The 19,102-nt window shown below is 28.7% G+C and overlaps 2 protein-coding genes across 4 annotated transcripts in view; one reads left to right on the forward strand and one right to left on the reverse strand.

Moving 5' to 3' along the window:
• cn (Kynurenine 3-monooxygenase cn) overlaps nucleotides 1–18,429 on the forward strand; it is a 95,624-nt gene extending 77,195 nt beyond the window's left edge. The window contains exons 12-14 of the mRNA XM_085812981.1: nucleotides 3,420–3,521; nucleotides 6,802–6,861; nucleotides 18,230–18,429. Coding sequence (XP_085669107.1) covers nucleotides 3,420–3,521; nucleotides 6,802–6,861; nucleotides 18,230–18,310 — 243 coding nt within the window. The 3' untranslated portion in view covers nucleotides 18,311–18,429. The remainder of the gene's footprint in view (nucleotides 1–3,419; nucleotides 3,522–6,801; nucleotides 6,862–18,229) is intronic.
• The window catches only part of LOC118203896 (uncharacterized), a 56,931-nt gene continuing 43,005 nt past the window's right edge, over nucleotides 5,177–19,102 (reverse strand). The window contains exon 4 of one of the 3 annotated variants that reach the window (XM_085812980.1): nucleotides 5,177–7,506. The gene's annotated coding sequence lies outside the window, so the exon portion shown is untranslated. Of the gene's footprint in view, nucleotides 7,507–7,658; nucleotides 9,690–19,102 lie in introns of those variants that run through there. The other 2 variants (XM_085812979.1, XM_085812978.1) reach the window with 2 other exon arrangements.

Genomic DNA, 19,102 nt, shown 5'->3' on the forward strand with positions numbered 1-19,102 from the left:
GAACTTTGTAACTGAACAAGAAATTATGTCTTTTTATAGAATTAAAGAGAAAGTATTATCACATAAAATGAAGCAACTTAAACAACTTACATTGAGAGAAATGTTTAATAAAGTAAACAAATAAATATTAAGCTTTTTTTTTTTGTAAATTTTGATATCCTTTATATCATAATTGTTCTTTATTTCATAAATTACGGTTTCATATTTTTAATTTTAGAATTTCTGCATGCCATCTTACGAGATTTAAACTGATGATCTATAATCCGGAAAAATCGATAATTCGGAATCGCCGAAGTCCCGACGAGTCCGGATTAACGACTTTTGACTGTATTATTATAATACTTTTTGCTCTAATATTGTAATTAATGAAAGACGTTTGCAATACTAATATGTATGTTTACTAATACCTTTTATTTTCTCTGTTAGCTCTCGCATTTATTACCGTTATTCAAGTAATTAGCCTGCTTGTTAGGTTTTCTTTCCTTGTGCTTGTAATATGTAATTTTATTTCCCTCTTTGGCTACAAAAAGGGAAATTGTAACCCTGTAGGCAACAGGGGGAAGAAATTTTGATTGACACAGTTGGCATATACCTCTTGCAGTATGGGTTCTTTTAAAGGCACTGTGAAGTGCAGAAGTGGTGGATGCATGATCACCCTAATTGGGATAGTACAACTCGACATTAGGATTCCTTCACAAATGAATCAAAGTTTGTTTGGAAGTAGTGATTGTCATACCCTGAGATAAAGAGAATGTAGCACAAAAGCTTATAAAATCGAAGCAAAGAACTGATGAACTTTTACAACATCCAAAACGACTGTTAGGCAGCTGCAAGGTACGAGGTTAATTAAAATTTTATTTTAATATTTTAGGGTTTCTATAACATTTACTTTCGTCAACTTCCACAAAACTGCAATTTAATTTCAAGTATAAATAAGCAAGAAGTTTTAATTTTTATATAAAAGTGGTCATTACTCTACTCTAGATTTTCTATTTTAAATTAGCTTACCAGCAAAAGGTGTTCGCTTGCCAAGATTTCTTCGCAGAAGTTAAGGTTTAGATTAGGCTTTGGTAATTTTTGTATTCTATCGTCGAATTTAATTTGAATTGTTTGTCTACTCGTAAGCTAGCAAAGTATTGTTTGCATTGAATTTTCAGTTACGTGTAATATCAGGTTGACGTGTTAATAAAGGTTTGTTTTGGATTTTGGTAATTCCAGCTAAGAGGTCAAACTTACTGAAAAATTAATGGTATTTTAAGATTAATATTGTCAGTGCCGAACCTAGACCATCGACTGTCCGCGTGACAAATTAAAATTGGCCTTGCCTTTTTTTTACAGAAATATATGTTTGATAATCATTTTGCCGACCATGTGCTGTACAACATCTTCCCCCACTAGAATTGGCCCTGAATATTGTGACCGTATAAAGTTACAGGATTGAGTCTTGACTTATGCTGGAATCATCCCTTTTCATGGATGATAATATTTGCTGTCATAGAGTTCGTTTTATGAAATAGGGAATCGAGGGTCTGGAACAGCTGGCATATTCACTCCGTCTGAATTTCATACAGCATGTATGCGCGCTTTTGCAGCTCGGTCTTCTGAGAGCTAGAGATTGCCCTTGTCTAGAAGTAGTAAAAAATTGAGATATTTTGGATAACTTTGTAAACTTCAAGTTATGCGGATGTTCAATAACTTTAACAATTCAAGACCAAACACTTTATTAATATCGCATGAAATCCTCATAAAAACAATTTAAGTTTTTACTTCTTAACTCACGTCTAAAAACTCAACAAGTGTTAAAGGCAATATTTTTGTTTTCTCTCAAATTGAACAAATTACGTTAATTAATTACAAGCCAGATTTTCTAATGCCATATAAAGTCAAAAGTCGTTAATTCGGACACCCATAATCCGGACCTCAAAGCTACAAACTTTCTGCGCATGCGTCGCATTCACGCATGCGCACAGGCGTAATTCAGTTAATGTTGCAGATTGCGTTGTTCCTTAATCTTCGAATTGGATCCGGCTTATTATTTTTTGCAGACTGTTAGAGCAATTTCATAAAAGTAAGCTTGAACTTTCGATTATGTCAAGTAGAATTTCCGATATATATTTACTAATATGTAATTTGTATCTACAAAGCGAAAGTATGTTTTGAAATCCGAAATCTGTTTATCAAATTCACGCCGAGGATTGGAAGTTGATCTGTCAGCACTATCCTTGTCTTCAGAGCAGATGTTTTTTATTTTATTTGGCTTATAATTCCTTGCTAAGCGTAGTATTTTATCTCGATGTACTCCGTCTTTGATATGATTTAAATCAAGTTCCTCGTGATTATAATTCGCTTCCGATAGTGAAGAAAGTGACCCAGAGGTTATTGAAAACGAAAACATTTCGATTGACAAGTAAGTCGGTATTCTCGGCACAGCAATTACGGGACTTGAACAGCGGAACTTTGTAACCGAACAAGAAATTATGTCTGTTTATTGAATTAAAGAGAAAGTATTACCACAGAAAACGAAGGAACTTAAACAACTTACATTGAAAGAAATGTTTAATAAAGTAAACAAATAAATATTAAGGGTTTTTTTTTTGTAAATTTTGATACCCTTTAAATCATAATTGTTCTTTATTTCATAAATTACGGTTTCATATTTTTAATTTTATAATTTCTGCATGCCATCTTACCAGATTTAAACTGATGATCTATAATCCGGAATCGCCGAAGTCCCGACGAGTCCGGATTAACGACTTTTGACTGTATTTGTAGAACTACACAGACTTTTTCTTCTTTCCAAAAAGATGACTTCAGCATATGAATTTATTACAAAAAAGCAACTGATAATTTTTTTAGCAGATCTTACGGTTCCTGAATGGCTATCTTCATGCTTTCTGTGAGATACCAAAAGCATTCAAAAACTTACTGCAGAGATCGAAATATGGGCAGAAATATTTTAGCATTTACTGATACCATTTGAAAACTTTTCTTATATTAATTCTATGCAATGGTTATTATTAACAGTTACACATTTATATGTAATACACAAGTGTATATATTTTTTTAAACTTTCATATTTGTGCTTAAATGAGATCAGATTCTTCTTTCACTCAAAATGTATACATAGCATCTAGTCACATTTTTAGATTTTTAGTAAGTAAGTTAGTAAACTTGTAATATTTACCATATACTTGATGACCGAGATTTACCAGCCTTTGAAGCCTAATATAATACATTGTACAGCATGTGGAATAAAGTAATGCGGGGATAAAGACAAATTAAATTATACCCATCTTTTAACACGAATTCACTTTTTTTTAAAAGAACTTTACAAGTTTATACCTATATTTTGTGTAAAATATATTAAAAAAATTATGGCCTTTTTCTTGTAATGAAGCAAAATTGATACATTTTTTTAGATGAGACATCTTGTTACATCAAAGAAGTTTCTAATTAGAAAAAAGGTGGATGATATACTAAATATACTTTTTCCAAAAGCATGGATACCATTATATACTATGGTGAGTATCAACAGCTCTTACTGATATAATTTTAAAATGACAAGCTATATTATATTATAATTTATTTAAGAATTTTTAATTCCTCTTTTACACGGTGAATATACAATTTCCTTGAAAAATAGCTACAATTTTATCAAGAAATATTAAGCTCAGTCTAATTAAGTGAGGCCTTTTTCTTGAAAAAATTCCCAAAATTATAAGCAGCTTCTTAAAATGTTTGCTTGAACTAAAATATTACATTCCAAGAGTTTTATCTGCTCCATGCTTATAGAGTGTACTTCATTAGGTGCAAAGCAAATAACATTCTTGTAATTCTTTGTAAGCACAGAGCTTTTAAGAATCGCATCTGACTGTTAAAATGTGTGTTTCAGCATAAAATTAAGTTAAATAGGGGAACCATTTTTAATTTTTTTCAATAACAGTGATGCTTATTTTTCTGTGTAAAAATCTGCAGATTAAGTTAAATTATCTGTTTTTGAATATTAGTTGTGAAATTTTAAAAAGTTCAGATTCATCCTGGTTAGGTAGGTTTTGATTCTATTACGTGCATGTCTGATAGAATAAGAGATACTTTGCTATTGATTTTAAGAAATCATTTAAGCCAAATGTGAAAAATAACATAAGGTGTGTGTGTGATTATGGCAAAGCCTCGAGGCCTATCTGCCTACGGGGAGGACTTTTTAAGGGAAACTGGCTCATATACACGTTACACATGGGGAAAACCACGAAAGCGCCCATGCAGCCGGCCTGTTTGCGGGATTCGAACCTCAGACTAAACTACCAGTGTTCAGAGACCTTACGCTCGGCCACTGGTGGGCAAGAAATAACATAAGTTCAAATTCAAATCTATTTAATCTATGATCTCAACAACACATTATGGAATATCAACTCACATTTTCACTCAACAACACATTTTCAAAGTCCCCAGATATTTCAATTCTTTCCATGTTTTATTTTTACCACCACCATTCAAGTGAAGCTTGACTTACCAAGCAATTTTGAGTTTATACTTTTATTCTATTATTTTACTCTTTAATAAAAGCATACTATTTCCAAAACACATTCATGCAACATATTTTAATAAAGATAAGACAATATCAGAAATTGAATTCTTCTTCTTCTCCTTCAGAGTACTTTATGTAGCTTTGGGTAACTGCATTTTGAAGAATACAATTTTGTTATCTTTTCTAAATTACAGTTCATTCCAATTCCTTAGTGCTAAGCACAAGATCGTCCTATTTTTCACTCTTTCACCTTTTAACAAAACAGATTCATTTAGAAAGTAGCTGTTATTGTATTTCTTTTTTTGAACATCTGGCATGAAATTTTAAAATTTTTAAACTAAAAAATGCTGTAACATGAATATTTACCTTATTCAAAATAATCTTCTAATTTTAATTATGTCATCTTCGAATAACAATTAAAAAAGTAAAGTCTGGATAAGGGCTTTTATGGACTAATTCTAGCATTGTTGCTTTATATATGTTGATTAATAGAAATAATTCCTAATCTCAGTTTAAATTTGTTTCTCCTTTTCTATTTATTAATAAATGGACTTTACTGTCTTAGTATTTTATAATATGTATAATCTCTCTCTTTCAGTGTGAATGTGTACTGTTATGAAATGATAAACTTATGAATAATGAAATCTAACATGGCGAAATAAAAAATTTATTGTCAAATAATAAGAAATACTCTACTGTTCTGTATAAGAAACATGTATATTTATGGCAGTGTTCATGAAACAATTATTAAGATAAGAAAAATGAAAGCCACTATTCAGCAATGATACAAAAAGTTTTAAAATATAAATTATTGGTGTATGCCTAAAAGATCTGCCACACAATTCTCATTAAATGTCACTTTTAAGTCTGCATTTCTTAATAAAATATCAACTAGAAGATTTAAATTAAAAAAAAAAGCTCAGTTACCTGAATTAAGAGAGTGAAGATGGATTAATTTTTGGATTTGATTTCAAGAACTAATTTTTGTTCTTTGATATTATATATCCTTCAGTAAAACAAACAGAAGAAATTCATTATTCATAACAAATGCCAGTTTGTTGAGTTTCATACTTTATAAGAACCCGTTAACCCCTTAACGCATTTGCCCGTGTCTCACACGGGCGAAAGTTTCCGGCAAATTTGCACATGCCCGTGTCTCACACGGGCGCCCTTGTATCTCGCGTTATTTTATTTCTAATGCTTGTCTGAGATCCATTCCAGTAAAAATAAATAGGCTAGATTATAATTAAACTTATTTGACATAGATGGCACCACTATTCAGCATTTTTCTTGTGTAAACCACGTGGTGCATTTTGATGATTAGCTATAAGTTTGCTAGGAATTCTTTGCTATAAAGTAGTCGTTTGGTGTGGAAAAGGTAATATATCCATTTTTATTATGTAAATATAATAAAAGTAAGCAGTTAACTGCAAATTATATTACTAAGTGTTTTTGTAATTTAAAAAAAGTTATCTGATAATGAGCGACTCTGACGATGACAATTTTGAATATGCCAATTTATCAGACAGTTTCAGCGATGAGAGTGATGATTTCTTGAGTGATGGAAGTGAATCAGAAGATAATGACAACGAGATTTTGGATATAGCAAGGAACTGGTATCAAATTAGTATAGATCAACCAAACGTTGCACCACCGAGATTTCGATTTGAAGCTAACCTTGGCTGTTATGCATATATATGATTATGCAAGAAAAAAAAATAGGTGATTTTTTGACCGAAAATTAGAAATTAATGTGTGCCTTAAGGGGTTAATTTTGTTTCAAACCACTGGAACTGTGTTCTTTAAATGAAAGCAAAATCCCTTTGAATTTAGATATCATAATTAAGAATAACATACTTACAAAATAGACTTTTTGTTTTATTTGAAATTCTGAAGCAAACTGAATAAAAGAAACAAGTCTGTACTAAGTCACACAGTGGCAGGATAGGATGGATGGTAAAGGCAGAGTGATATCAGAAATCAAATTACTAAATTAACCGATATAAAGGAAAGAAAAGTCAGAAGATTTTGAAGAATACTGCTGAGTACACTCAAGTCTTGTTTTCAGTTTCAGTCTTGTTCTTCACTAACATAACATAAATTTTAATGAGCTTGAATATTAAAGCTCTATTTTAACACTTCAAATATGTTGATGAACTATTAAGATTGATTTAAAAATTATAGAAATGATTGCTGGAAAAATATAAAGTTCCATTTGACAACAAATGTAAGAAATGTGTTTTATTATAATATTAAAATTAATGAATTTTTTCCAGGTTACTTTCTCAAAACTTCGCTACTCACACTGCATAGGTCGGAAACAGATGCAAGACAAAGTAAGAAAATTAATGTCCCCCCCCCCTCTTAAATATGTAGTGGAAACTTAAAACTATACAGAACAAAATTAATTACAGAAAGTTACACAGGTGCATAAAAACGAAGGGTTTTTCTTTAAAATGCAATGCAAATTATACAAGAATAAATTATTCTTAAAACAGTTAAAAAAAATAAAAATAATTTCAAAATACTGGGCAATTAAAATGGTTGTAGATATTAAAAAACGCCAACTATTATCACATTTAACAGCTCATAAGAAATAAAAAGTAAGCCATTTAATTTATAACTTACATTAACAAATTAATTTCCTATAAAAACATATACAATTATTAGAGATAGAAACTTCAATAAGTGCTGTTCTAAAATACTGTTTTCTCATTATTATGCACAGGTTTTTTTTTTATTAATATTTTATTCACAAACAAGACGGCAGAAGATAGATAATTAAAATATTCAAGATTTGCATTTACCAATGCATTAAATTATGCACTGCATATTACAATAGATACTGCTATAATTTGATAAATGATGCTGAGTAATATAAATTTGGTATTAGACACGAAAACTTTCAGATGACTTGATTAATTACTTTGAAATTCATATCAGGAATTAAACTCCAGTGATAACTAAAACATAAACAGTACCTGAAATATGCAGTAGAGAAAATATATGAAATAAAAACTACCAAGTCTTATCATAATAAATTAATATTTTGAAATCTATGATGAAAAAAAATTTTTTGCAAAGATTTTGCTTTTGAAATAAGCACACAATAATTCAACTCAGAAAACATCTATTCTAAATGCATTGCAAATTTTTATTTGAATTAAAAAGCACCAAATTTTAAATATAAAAAATTACATAAATTACTTTAAATTTTACAATGAATTAATGAGTTCATAGTATTTAGTTAATTTTTCCCCCCCCCCAAAAGGTAAATGATTTTTTCCAGAAAGAGTATTCAGAGAAATTCAACTTTAAGTTTCACAAACCAGATATGATTAACTAGTTATCAAGTTGAATATGAATAACTGAATATTATATGTTTACACAAAATACAATGCAATAGCTAACATAATTTCCAAATCCTAAAAGAAAACTGGGAGACTTTCATGCTGCATGGCAATACTATTTCAAAGGAACTCCAAACAGGCTTTTACTTACTTTATAATACTATTTAAACTATTTGTTTCAATTCTAATATAAATATATTAGCATTTAATTGGACATATTCTAAATTTTATGTTCTTTGGATAACTTAATTTCTTAACTTTCATACTAAGAAAATCCCGATGTGCGAAGGAAAGCTTTTATTTTTAATCAAAGTACTTTTAAATAAGATGCAAATAAATGTACACAGTATTTGTTTGGATAAACTTAGTAATATATTATATATTGAAGTAAACAAAATTAAATACAAATACAAACTGATTAAACACTGAATCATCATATACATTTCTACAAATGTGTACAGTATATTAAGACAACTCAAATCAAATTTAATTTAATATGACAGAATAAAATAAAATAAAAAATACAATTGATATGAAATAAACAATAATAAAAAAATAATCAGAAAATCATGAGAGGTGAGAGAAAGGAATTTGCACAATTTAAGTTTAAAAAAATTCAGAAAATTTCATTTATTGCTGGGAAATATTTCCATAGGCTAAAAATAAAAAACAAAGAGATTCGGTAAACTGCCAGGAGATTTGATGAAAAACAAGGGTCTCCTGGTGACACTGGGAGAGCTGGCAGCTATTGGGAGGGGGGAGAAATTTAGTTTTAAATTGTTAAGTCTCAGCTGTAGATGAAATGATGAAAAAATAAATTATTGAAACTTTATCATATCAAATAAATAATTAATACACATATTCATTCATTGTTTATACTTAAAACTGTCCAGCATTCTTGTTAGACAGCTTGCAGCAATATAGACTTAAAGTAATGAATTGTAAACAAAAACATAAAGAATAATTTGTATAAAACAGTTCTTATAGCTCAAGTATTTTAAATAAAACACATTTTCTGAAAATGAGTTCATGCTGAATTTATACATGCATTTCAATAGAGAAATAACAAAATACTTGAAATTTTTTTGACATGAAGTAAAAATGCATTTAACAATAGATATAATGCTATAATGTGGTAGACATTAACAGTATTGAAATATATTAAAAGCATTTTCTTATTTATGTACAACATTATTTGGTAGCTGCCATTTTTATAGTACTTTTTTTTTTTTTTGTTTCCAAATTTTAAAACTCCATATTTAAAAATAAGTGCTATCAATATATATATATATGAAATATGTAAAAAACTAACAATTTTTTCCAAAAGAATTAAGCAAATCAAAATATTATATGATTCACAATCATATGAAAATGAATAGCAAAAGTAATAGAAGCAAAAAAATTAATTTTGCTGGCAAAATTTTAAAAAAAAATGAACACGGTGAAAGATTAACACACAGTCCACTGAAAACAAATTTTAAATGAAAATATCTAAAATGTAAATTTTAGAACATGTTTAAATTAATATTGATAGTATTCATAAAAATTATCTATATGCATATACACTTTCTTCTGTATTCAGGATACTCGGATAATTTTCAGAGCACACAAAATTTAACAAAAAAGGGGGTAAAGAAAATTAAAAGAAACATAAGGATAATTACGTACTACAAGACTAACACAGAATTATTAATATGCTATATTCAATAATATAGAATGAAAATTACATATTATTAGATTATCACTTTTCCAGAATAAATAAAGCAGCATATTTCTTTATACAAATATTTGGAGTCAAATAATATATAATGTACCTGGAATGAAAAATCAAATTTTTAGCATGCAATTTAAATATATTTGCAGATACAATTAGGTCCACTGTTAATCAAGATCTCTAAGAAGTCAAATTCAAAATAAGAAAGGATTGTAATATTACAAAACACAATTGCTCAGACACTAACTATTATATTTTCACAGGTCATAAGTACAATTATCCATGCACAATTTTAACTGATGTTTCATTGCTTATACAGTCTTTGGAATGTATAATTTTTATTGTCCTCTCATCTGTTGAAATTTTATATGATATTTTTTAGTATTTTTGATTGCTCTATCATCTATTGAGAACTAGATTAAATTGACAAAAATCCCTTACATTCAAACATGCTGAAGACTAAAAATACACTATACATGTGAAGAATACTTTATTAATTGTTTGTACTGTCTTACTATTTAATTTATCAACTAAACTTTACTGATCCATTTTCCTTTTAAAAAGATGGGGGATTGAAAGCCAAATGAAAACTCAGGCAAAATTTATTTTGTGCTTTTCCTGCACCCAAATAACACATTTTACCTTATTAAACTAAAATACAAATATAATTTTTTTAAATGTTGCAAAAATGTAACATTAGCATATCCCTTTGTACAGATGTCTTTCTTTCTTTTTAAATTTTGAGAGGGCTGGCAAAATATGTGATGTGTAATGACAACTTAATATCTGATGTACACTGCGTAAAAGAAAAGGGGAGGGGCAGTTCTATATCTCCCATTCTACTGGGCCGATTGATGAAATTTAACTTGCATTTCATGTCTCAAGAGCGCGACTTAGGATATGTATTCAGGATTCGTACACATTTATGCACACGGAAATTAAGTACTTTTAAGGACCATTAATGAAAAAAATTAAGGACTTATGAGCAAATGAGAACTGAATAAATTCAATTAAAAATATTCTCTATGAATGAATAATACCATCCTAAAAATAAAATAGATCCCTAAGAAGTATGCATTATTACTAAACATGAGTTAATTAACATAATGATTAACAAGTTTGAGAATAAAATAAACTTAAATAACTGATTAACAAGTTTGAGAATAAAATAATGCAATTTATCAAGTAGCACTTAATATTTTACACTTATAATAGTTGGACATATTTAAAAGAAGATAAGCGACATTTACAATTACTAACAGTTAGCTTTATGTTGATTTTTTTTTATGTCTCATTTTGTCACATACTTGGTCAGTCTAGAGGTTTAGTAAGTAGCAGGTAGATTTTTATGTCAAACGGCATAGGTTAAAATGAGAAGTAAGATCATAATCAGTATGATTCATAACAAAAGACTGAAAGTTCTAACCGCTGCTGCTTGTCTAGAGAGAGACCTGCTGATTAGAACTAACCTGAAAAGCCTGATGTAGGCACGGTTGGCAAGTGTTGAAAGTTAGCCAGGCTCTGTTTGATACAGTTACTGTCATAGCTTCATGTAGAGTTCCAGGGGTTGTAACCCAGTTAATATACTTTAAGGTTCCAGTAAGGCTTAAGTCTCACTGAATACAAAGAATAAGTTTTACTTGAATTTTTACATTTTTGTGTTTGATCTTGTGACCACAGCGAGCATTAATGAAAGGCAATAACTCGTTTTAATATGTAGAGATAATTTTTAAGGGTAAGCAGTTAGTTATAAATAATTAAATTAGGCAATTTGATAACCTTAGCCATTATGGATTTACATGACCACTATTAAAAATTTTTTTTAACAGTATTGCTAAAAAAGCCCTATTAAAATCAAAATCTAATAAAATTTCACAGTTTAAAATACATGTAATTTATGACATTGATTTTTAAACGATATGAGGATAGTTACATATTAAAAGCTACAAGGCATTTATGTTTTGTAACAACAAAACAAAATATCTGTCATTTTAATTTGAAGCCTTCCCAAACATTTTGGCTAGTTTATATCAATTTCCTTCTCTTTAAGCATATTTACTAACAATTAAAGATTTGTCTCAATATGCAAACCAATGCTCTCACTAGTTTCTGTATGCTTTATCTCCTAACTTGTCAAGCTCTCCACAATGTACCTATGAGAGTTTACTTGATCTGGTAAAAAGTTTAAATAAGCCTCTTATTTAAAAAGAACTTAGAACATAAAGGCATGTTCTGATGCTAACAAAATCAATTACAGTTCATGGTGACATAATTAAACAAAAACAATCAAATTCAAACTAAAAGTGTGGACTAGTGGTCAAAGATTATACAATTTAATTTTAATTTAATCTGATTCAGTAACTCTATCATACGAGGAAATAGAAATGGGAAATTATAGTAAAGGCTGAAATCATAAACAATTAGGTAATTTACATAATAAGAACTGCACATATCTTTGAAGAATAATTTTCTTTATGTATTCAGTTTCTTTCTTCAACATGTTTCCTTTTTATTTTATAATTTTTGGATTTAATTAAGGATTTCTGTCATTCCAAAAAAAAAAAAAAAAAACACTAAATGCATTTAGAATGTATAGAAAAAGTGGCTTATTTTATTTCTTCAGTTATATGAACATTCAGAAGAAATATGAAATATAAATGGTACAGTCGGCCAGTTAGAGAGCTGGTGTGGCAGAATTTTTAGAATTTAGTGACACACCGAATGACAAAATCTAAAAATGGCAAAACTTTTAGAATTTAGAGCAGACATTGGAAGCACAAAATTTAGGATCCACAGAGATTGCACACAGAATGGGGAAATGTTTAGTGCCAGCTCTGTGTATGATGCATTACAACATATTAGATAGATCTTTTAAATTGTCAGTTTTCAATTTCTTTATTAATAAAAAAATCCATTTCTATAATGCCTGCCCACGTGATAAGATCAGAAGCATTTTTGATATTTTCTATGCTTGTGTCTAGTGAAAAGTAGACAAAATAAAGGGAAGATAAACATGTTAAGAAAAAGACTTCTAGTATCAGACGTAAAACATTCAAATATTATGTTTTCATTGTTCTTCCAGACTTTTCCAAAAAGTAAGAAATTCATCGCAAACTTTCTGTAAAATACATCCATTACGTGTTGATACCATGGAGACATTTAAAATTTTGTCACATATTTCTCGAATCTTCTAAAAACGTGGGTCTATAAATCTTGCCTTCAAATTCTTCTAAACTTTCCAAGCTGCAATGTCTAAAATCCTAAAGAAAAATTATCACTACCAATTCTGTAACAGCAAAAAGCCAGAAATATTTTGGAAAAAAAAAAAAAAAAAAAGTGTAAAATTAATTTTATAGAGAAAACTGATTCATATTCCCATAATTATATGGGAAAAACTCTTATTATGAAAAATTAAAAAGAAGACATTTTTTAATTAATTACACAGCTAATTTTGCTTTTGCTAAGAGCTGTTTCATAAATTTTGCTTTATAGCACTATACCTTGTTTATTTTTCAGATTCAAAATACTGTATAATAAGCTGCCAAAATGAAACTTTATAATATAACAGTGAATAATAAAAATGTTTTATTTTAATGTTATTTTTCAAATATAATTTCAATATATTGCCATTATTTTAATGAAATTTATCAAAGTTACAATGTTTTAAAAAATCATAAAAAATTCCCTGATCTCGGAATGTAAAATTTTCTATAGAAATTGATCTTAAAATCGTCAACATATTGATAAGTTGACAAATTTAGAGCAGTTTAATAAAAGAATTCACATCCCCAAAAGCGAAAAGTTGTTTACGAGATCTTTATTAGAAAAAATTAATTTCGAAATGCTTATGTTTCACTTCTTGCTTAAAAACTCTTAAAACTGTATCCCATCATTTATATTAGAAATAGAAACAAATTACAACCCATGAACCCATTCAAAAGATAACCATATATGTCAGTGAATGGCCAAAAAATATTCCTCCATAATGCTAATTCACACTCAAAATGGCAGTCGTAAAAACAGACAGAAATTTCAGATGATTAAAATTAAGGACCAAAAATGGATTCTAAAAAACCTAAGGACTTTTAAGGACCGCACGAACCCTGGTATTACATTTATATACAGTATTCCTCTAATATAGGTATTCTGACACAAAATCGGACTTTTTCTGAAATAACATGCTAATTTTTTTCCATATTTTGATTCTCCGATTCAAATTATACCAAACTGCCAAGCTTTGTATAAATCGCACAAGTAGTTTTTAAAAAGTTAGCTCTCAAAATTTATCTGCTCAGTGTTAATTGAATTTGTTATATACATATTAACGTCTCTTTTTTTTTATTAAACATACTTGATTCCTTCTTCCATAATTCAAAATTTGGGCTTAGTACAAAAATAATTTGTATATATTTTTTATTTATTTTAAAATATTTTTTATTAATTTTTCAAAAATTTTTTTGTATCGTCTTATTTTTAGGCACATCTGCAAAAAAATAGAGTTTTTTTATTCAAAATTTTGTAAGATATATATAAATTTATATGTTGGAGCATTTTGAAATTTGGCATCTTTTTTTTGAGCTGTAATAATGTCAAATGTGGTTTACACACTTTGTTAAAATTGCTTGAAAATATGACTGAAAAAAATAAGCCAAGATAAATTTTTGAATTTCTCACCAAATTTTTCAAAATTTAACATTTACGCATAATTTGAGTTTTAGAATCGAAATGTGGAAATAATTGGCATGTCATTTCAGAGAAAGTCACAATACACATGCTAGAATGATACTGTATATAAATCTACCCTACAGTCAAAAGTCGTTAATTCGGACACCCATAATCTGGAATGATCTATAATCCGGACCTCAAAGCTTCAAACTTTCTGCGCATGTGTCGTGTTGACGAATGCGCATAGGCACTTACGTGTGTGCGTAAGACCTTTACGGCTGCGAATATGCGTGTGCGCATGCGCGTTTACTGTATAACGGACGGTATAAGCTAAGCTAAAATTATCTAATTCAGTTAATGTTGCAGATAGCGTTGTTCCTTAATCTTCGAGTTGGATCCGGCTTATTATTTTTTGCAGACTGTTAGAGTAATTTTATAAAAGTAAGCTTGAACTTTCGATTATATCAAATAGAATTTCCGATATATATTTGCTAATATGTAAAGGATCTAAAGCGAAAGTATGTTTCGAAATCCGAAATCTGTTTATCAATTTCACGCTGCTCGGGGGTGGGACGCCGCGGCACGCAATGAATTGGAAGTTGATCTGTCAGCACTATCCTTATCTTCAGGGCAGATGTTTTTATTTTATTTGGCTTATAATTCCTTACTAAATGTAGTATTTCATCTCGATGTACTCCGTCTTTGATATGATTTAAAATAAATTCCTCGTCATTATAATTCACTTCCAAAAGTGAAGAAAGTGACACAGAGGTTATTGAAAACGAAAAATTTTCGATTGACAAATTAATCGGTATTCTCGACACAGCAATTATAGGACTTGAACAGCAGAACTTTGTAACTAAACAAGAAATTATGCCTGTTTAATAGAATTAAAGAGAAAGTATTATCACATGAAACGAAGCAACTTAAACAACTTACATTGAAAGAAATATTTAATAAAGTAAAGAAATAAATATTAAGCTTTTTCTTTTTGTAAATTTTGATACCCTTTAGATCATAATTGTTCTTTATTTCATAAATTATGGTTTCATATTTTTAATTTTGTAATTTCTGCATGCTATTTTAACAGATTTAAACTGATGATCTATAATATGGAATCGGCGAAGTCCCGACGAGTCCGGATTAACGACTTTTGACTGTATATCCTAAGTCGTGCTTTTGAGATATGAAGCATGCAATTTAAATTTTGTCAATCGGCCCAGTAGAAAAGGAGATATAAAACTGTCTCCCCCTTTTTTTGCACAGTGTACATGGTTATACTGACTGAAAACTGCAATATGTACATATTTTCCTTTTATTATTGGAACTTTTTCCGATTACACAGCTTGATTCGTCTCAATTTCAGTAGCATTTAGTTTCCATTTGTAAGTTCGGAAAATTTCATGTTCTGCAATGTGAATTTCCCTTATTTGGGATTGCGCTAAATGGATATATAGTACAAAGTTCGTAATCTGGACTCGTCGGGACCTTCGGCGATTCCAAATTATAGATCATCAATTTAAATCTTGTAAGATGGCATGCAGAAATTATACAATTAAAAATATGAACCGTAATTTATAAAGTAAAGAGCAATTATGATCTAAAGAGTATCAAAATTTACAATATATATATATGTTTAATTTATTAAACATTTCTTTTACTGTAAGTTAGTTTAAGTTGCTTCGTTTTTTGTGCTAATACTTCCTCTTTAATTCTATAAACAGACATAATTTCTTCTTCAGTTACAACGTTCCACTGTTCAAGTCCTGTAACTGCTGTGTCGAGAATACCGACTAACTTGCCAATCAAAATTTTTTCGTTTTCAATAACATTTCTGTCACTTTCTTCACTATCGGAAGAGGTATTTTCTGGATCTAGAACCATACTACAGATTTCGCTATCCATTAATTTATTGATGACTGGCGCATTGTCATCACAATGGAAAACTTCTGTTATATCATCTTCATTTATTACCGCTTCTCCACATTTCTTGACAAAATCCAATAACTGGAAAATTTCACCTTTAGTTTGTGATGTCCGGCTATCATCTTCATCGTCCTCACCATGAAATATGATAGCTGGCCATAAATTATGGCAAGCATTTTTTAACGTATTTGGAGATACATCCTCCCAACGGGCATGCATAAAGCATTAAAAAAAAAGTTGGCCTTTGAAGTCTGGATTATAGATTATTCTGGATAACGAATGTCCGGATTACAAACTTTGTACAGCATAATTTAAAAAATAATAATGAGATATCAGGCACCTGACATTTGATAAGTATAATTTTGAGAAAAACTTCAGTTCTAAGAGATTTCCTGCATTAATTTGCCATTTCTACATAAACAAATATCCAGTAACCACCACCATTATTTCATTCCCCTGACTTATTTTGTAACAGTGACAAAATTACTTCATAGCTAGCGACAATCTTATAATTTATGTTAACTTTGTGAATGTGCAATTGTTGTAACTTTTTCATCTCCTAACTCTTAAGAAGATGTATGGAAAATCAAAATGTGTTATTTTTGTAAGCATAGTTTGGAGACTTCTCAACTGCATCTTTAAACAGACTTTTTTTTCTTTTCTTTTCCTTAAATATCTGAAGAAGTACTTCAAATGATAACACAAATTTTTCATACACATTTCATATTGGTATTCCTAACAGTATCCCTATTTGCTTGCTTAATTGATTATAGCAAAACATGCTATAATCAATGCTAGATGTTTAAAGTTAGCAGGTATCTTAAAGGAATTAGCTCATATTCTTGGTACAGGTGTGAAAATGACAAAAACTTGATGCATCTAGTCTGCTCACTGGGATCTGAGCCCAAGTCAGCTATAAACATTCACTGTATTCAGTTGGGTACTAAATGATAACAATGACTTTTCCCCAGTCTGGAAATTCTCACCACATTATTCCTTTCTAATTGAAAGTTTCTTCATCATTTCAATATATTCTTAATTTCTTAGCAACATGCTCAGCACAAATTATCATCATTTATATTTCTCTATCTTGGATGTATTATGGGAACAGTTATTTCTTTACCTGTAATGGCATATATTTTTGGTGGAAAAATTCCAAAGTGCTTTTACAATTGCAATCTTTCTAACACAGACTTAGCATAGCAAACATTCACTAATTGTTTTATGATATGTTGCAGTTTTGCACAATTTAATAAATGGAAAAAAAAAAAAAAAAAAGTCTTACCTAAATAAGCTATTTTCACTGAAATATTTTAGAATTAGGATATTTTTTTATGATTACATATGGAATGTATAAAATACTTTTAAATTTATGGTTTTCAAAAATCAAATTAAAAAAATATTTCTATTATTCTGCATAGCCATGGATTTTTTTTTTTAAACACATGTTGAACTGTAATTTATCAGTTTAAAATTCCAACAAATGCAAAAGTGAACTTTTTGCATTTTGTGTATTAAATGTTGCTAAAAGGCAATACAGCATGGTGTCACATAAACATAATATGAATTCTGTATTATACATGATGTACTTACTATTCAAGAAAAATACAAAAACATATACATTGCTGCATATTACTAAATTAAATAATAGTTGAGTATCATAATTTATTTACTTAAGACCAATATTAATGCTAAAATAAGATATGCAATTTTAAAAGTTTTCCTCCACTGAATTTACATGCATGAAATATAATAAAAATATGAATGATATACGTAGTTTAATTTTTGCATTAATTTCATTTTCGTAAATAAATTGTAGTAAACCTTTTTTAGTGTCATTCTCTAACTAAAAGCACGTTATATTTAACATAGGAGAAGATTTTCTATTACCCCAATTTTTTGTATTAATTTCACAATTTTTTACTTTATTTTAAAAATACACATAGTACTGGAAAAAAAATAATGACAACTAGCAATTTGCATAACATATGTAAATAAAATGCAGTTTCAATTATTATTATTATTATTTATTTATTTTTATCTTTCCAGATTTTAGCTACATTTTTATGGTCTGTTGCAGTAATTGGATTTTCAATTATTATAGGAGTATTTACAAGAATAAACAGCTGAAAGAGATATTTTATAGTGGGTGATTAAAATATACTTTTTATACAGCAATGTAATCTCAGCCACTTTAATATTTTTTATATATAAAATATTATTTCAAATAAATTCTTAAATTATTTACATTTGTGAGCATCTTATTAAAACTTAATATATCTAAATGTACTTGAAATTAATACAAGTACATTGTTATGGGCTTGACTTGTTACATCACTACACTCAGAAAGAAATTAACAATTTACAACACAAAGTCCAAGATCTGGACTCATCGAGACTTTAGTGATTTAATTTTTTTTTTTTTTTTTTTTTTTTTTTTGGATATTTGATCAGTAAAATGACATGTAGACATTACAAAATAAAAATATGAAATAGTGGCTTATCAAATAATGAAGCATTTATGACCTTAAGATAATTAAAAATGAAAAAGCTCAACCTTTATTTGTTTGTTAAATTTTTCGTAGAAACTTTTCTTCGAATGTTCCTTCATTATCATTAATACAAGTAGTATTTTCAGGATTTAGAACTGTACATATACTAATTGATAATTGAAGCTTTACCACCATAATGAAAAACTTCTGTTATTTATTACCATTTTTCAACAAATTTTATTAATGGGAAAATTTTGCTTTTTGTTTGCAATATCTGAAAACCTTCAAATTCACAGCTGTTTAACCCTCTGAGCGTTATGACCCGCTTTATTAGGTCATCAGAAGTTTTGCTACTTGGCATATATTAACTTATTATTTAAGATATTTTTCTTTCTTACTTTCTTTAATAATGTAAATATCATCTTAATGT

The sequence above is a fragment of the Stegodyphus dumicola genome, chromosome 3 (assembly GCF_044657685.1).
Source record: "Stegodyphus dumicola isolate Sdum_Otavi_A_Nest chromosome 3, ASM4465768v1".
NCBI lineage: Eukaryota > Metazoa > Arthropoda > Arachnida > Araneae > Eresidae > Stegodyphus > Stegodyphus dumicola.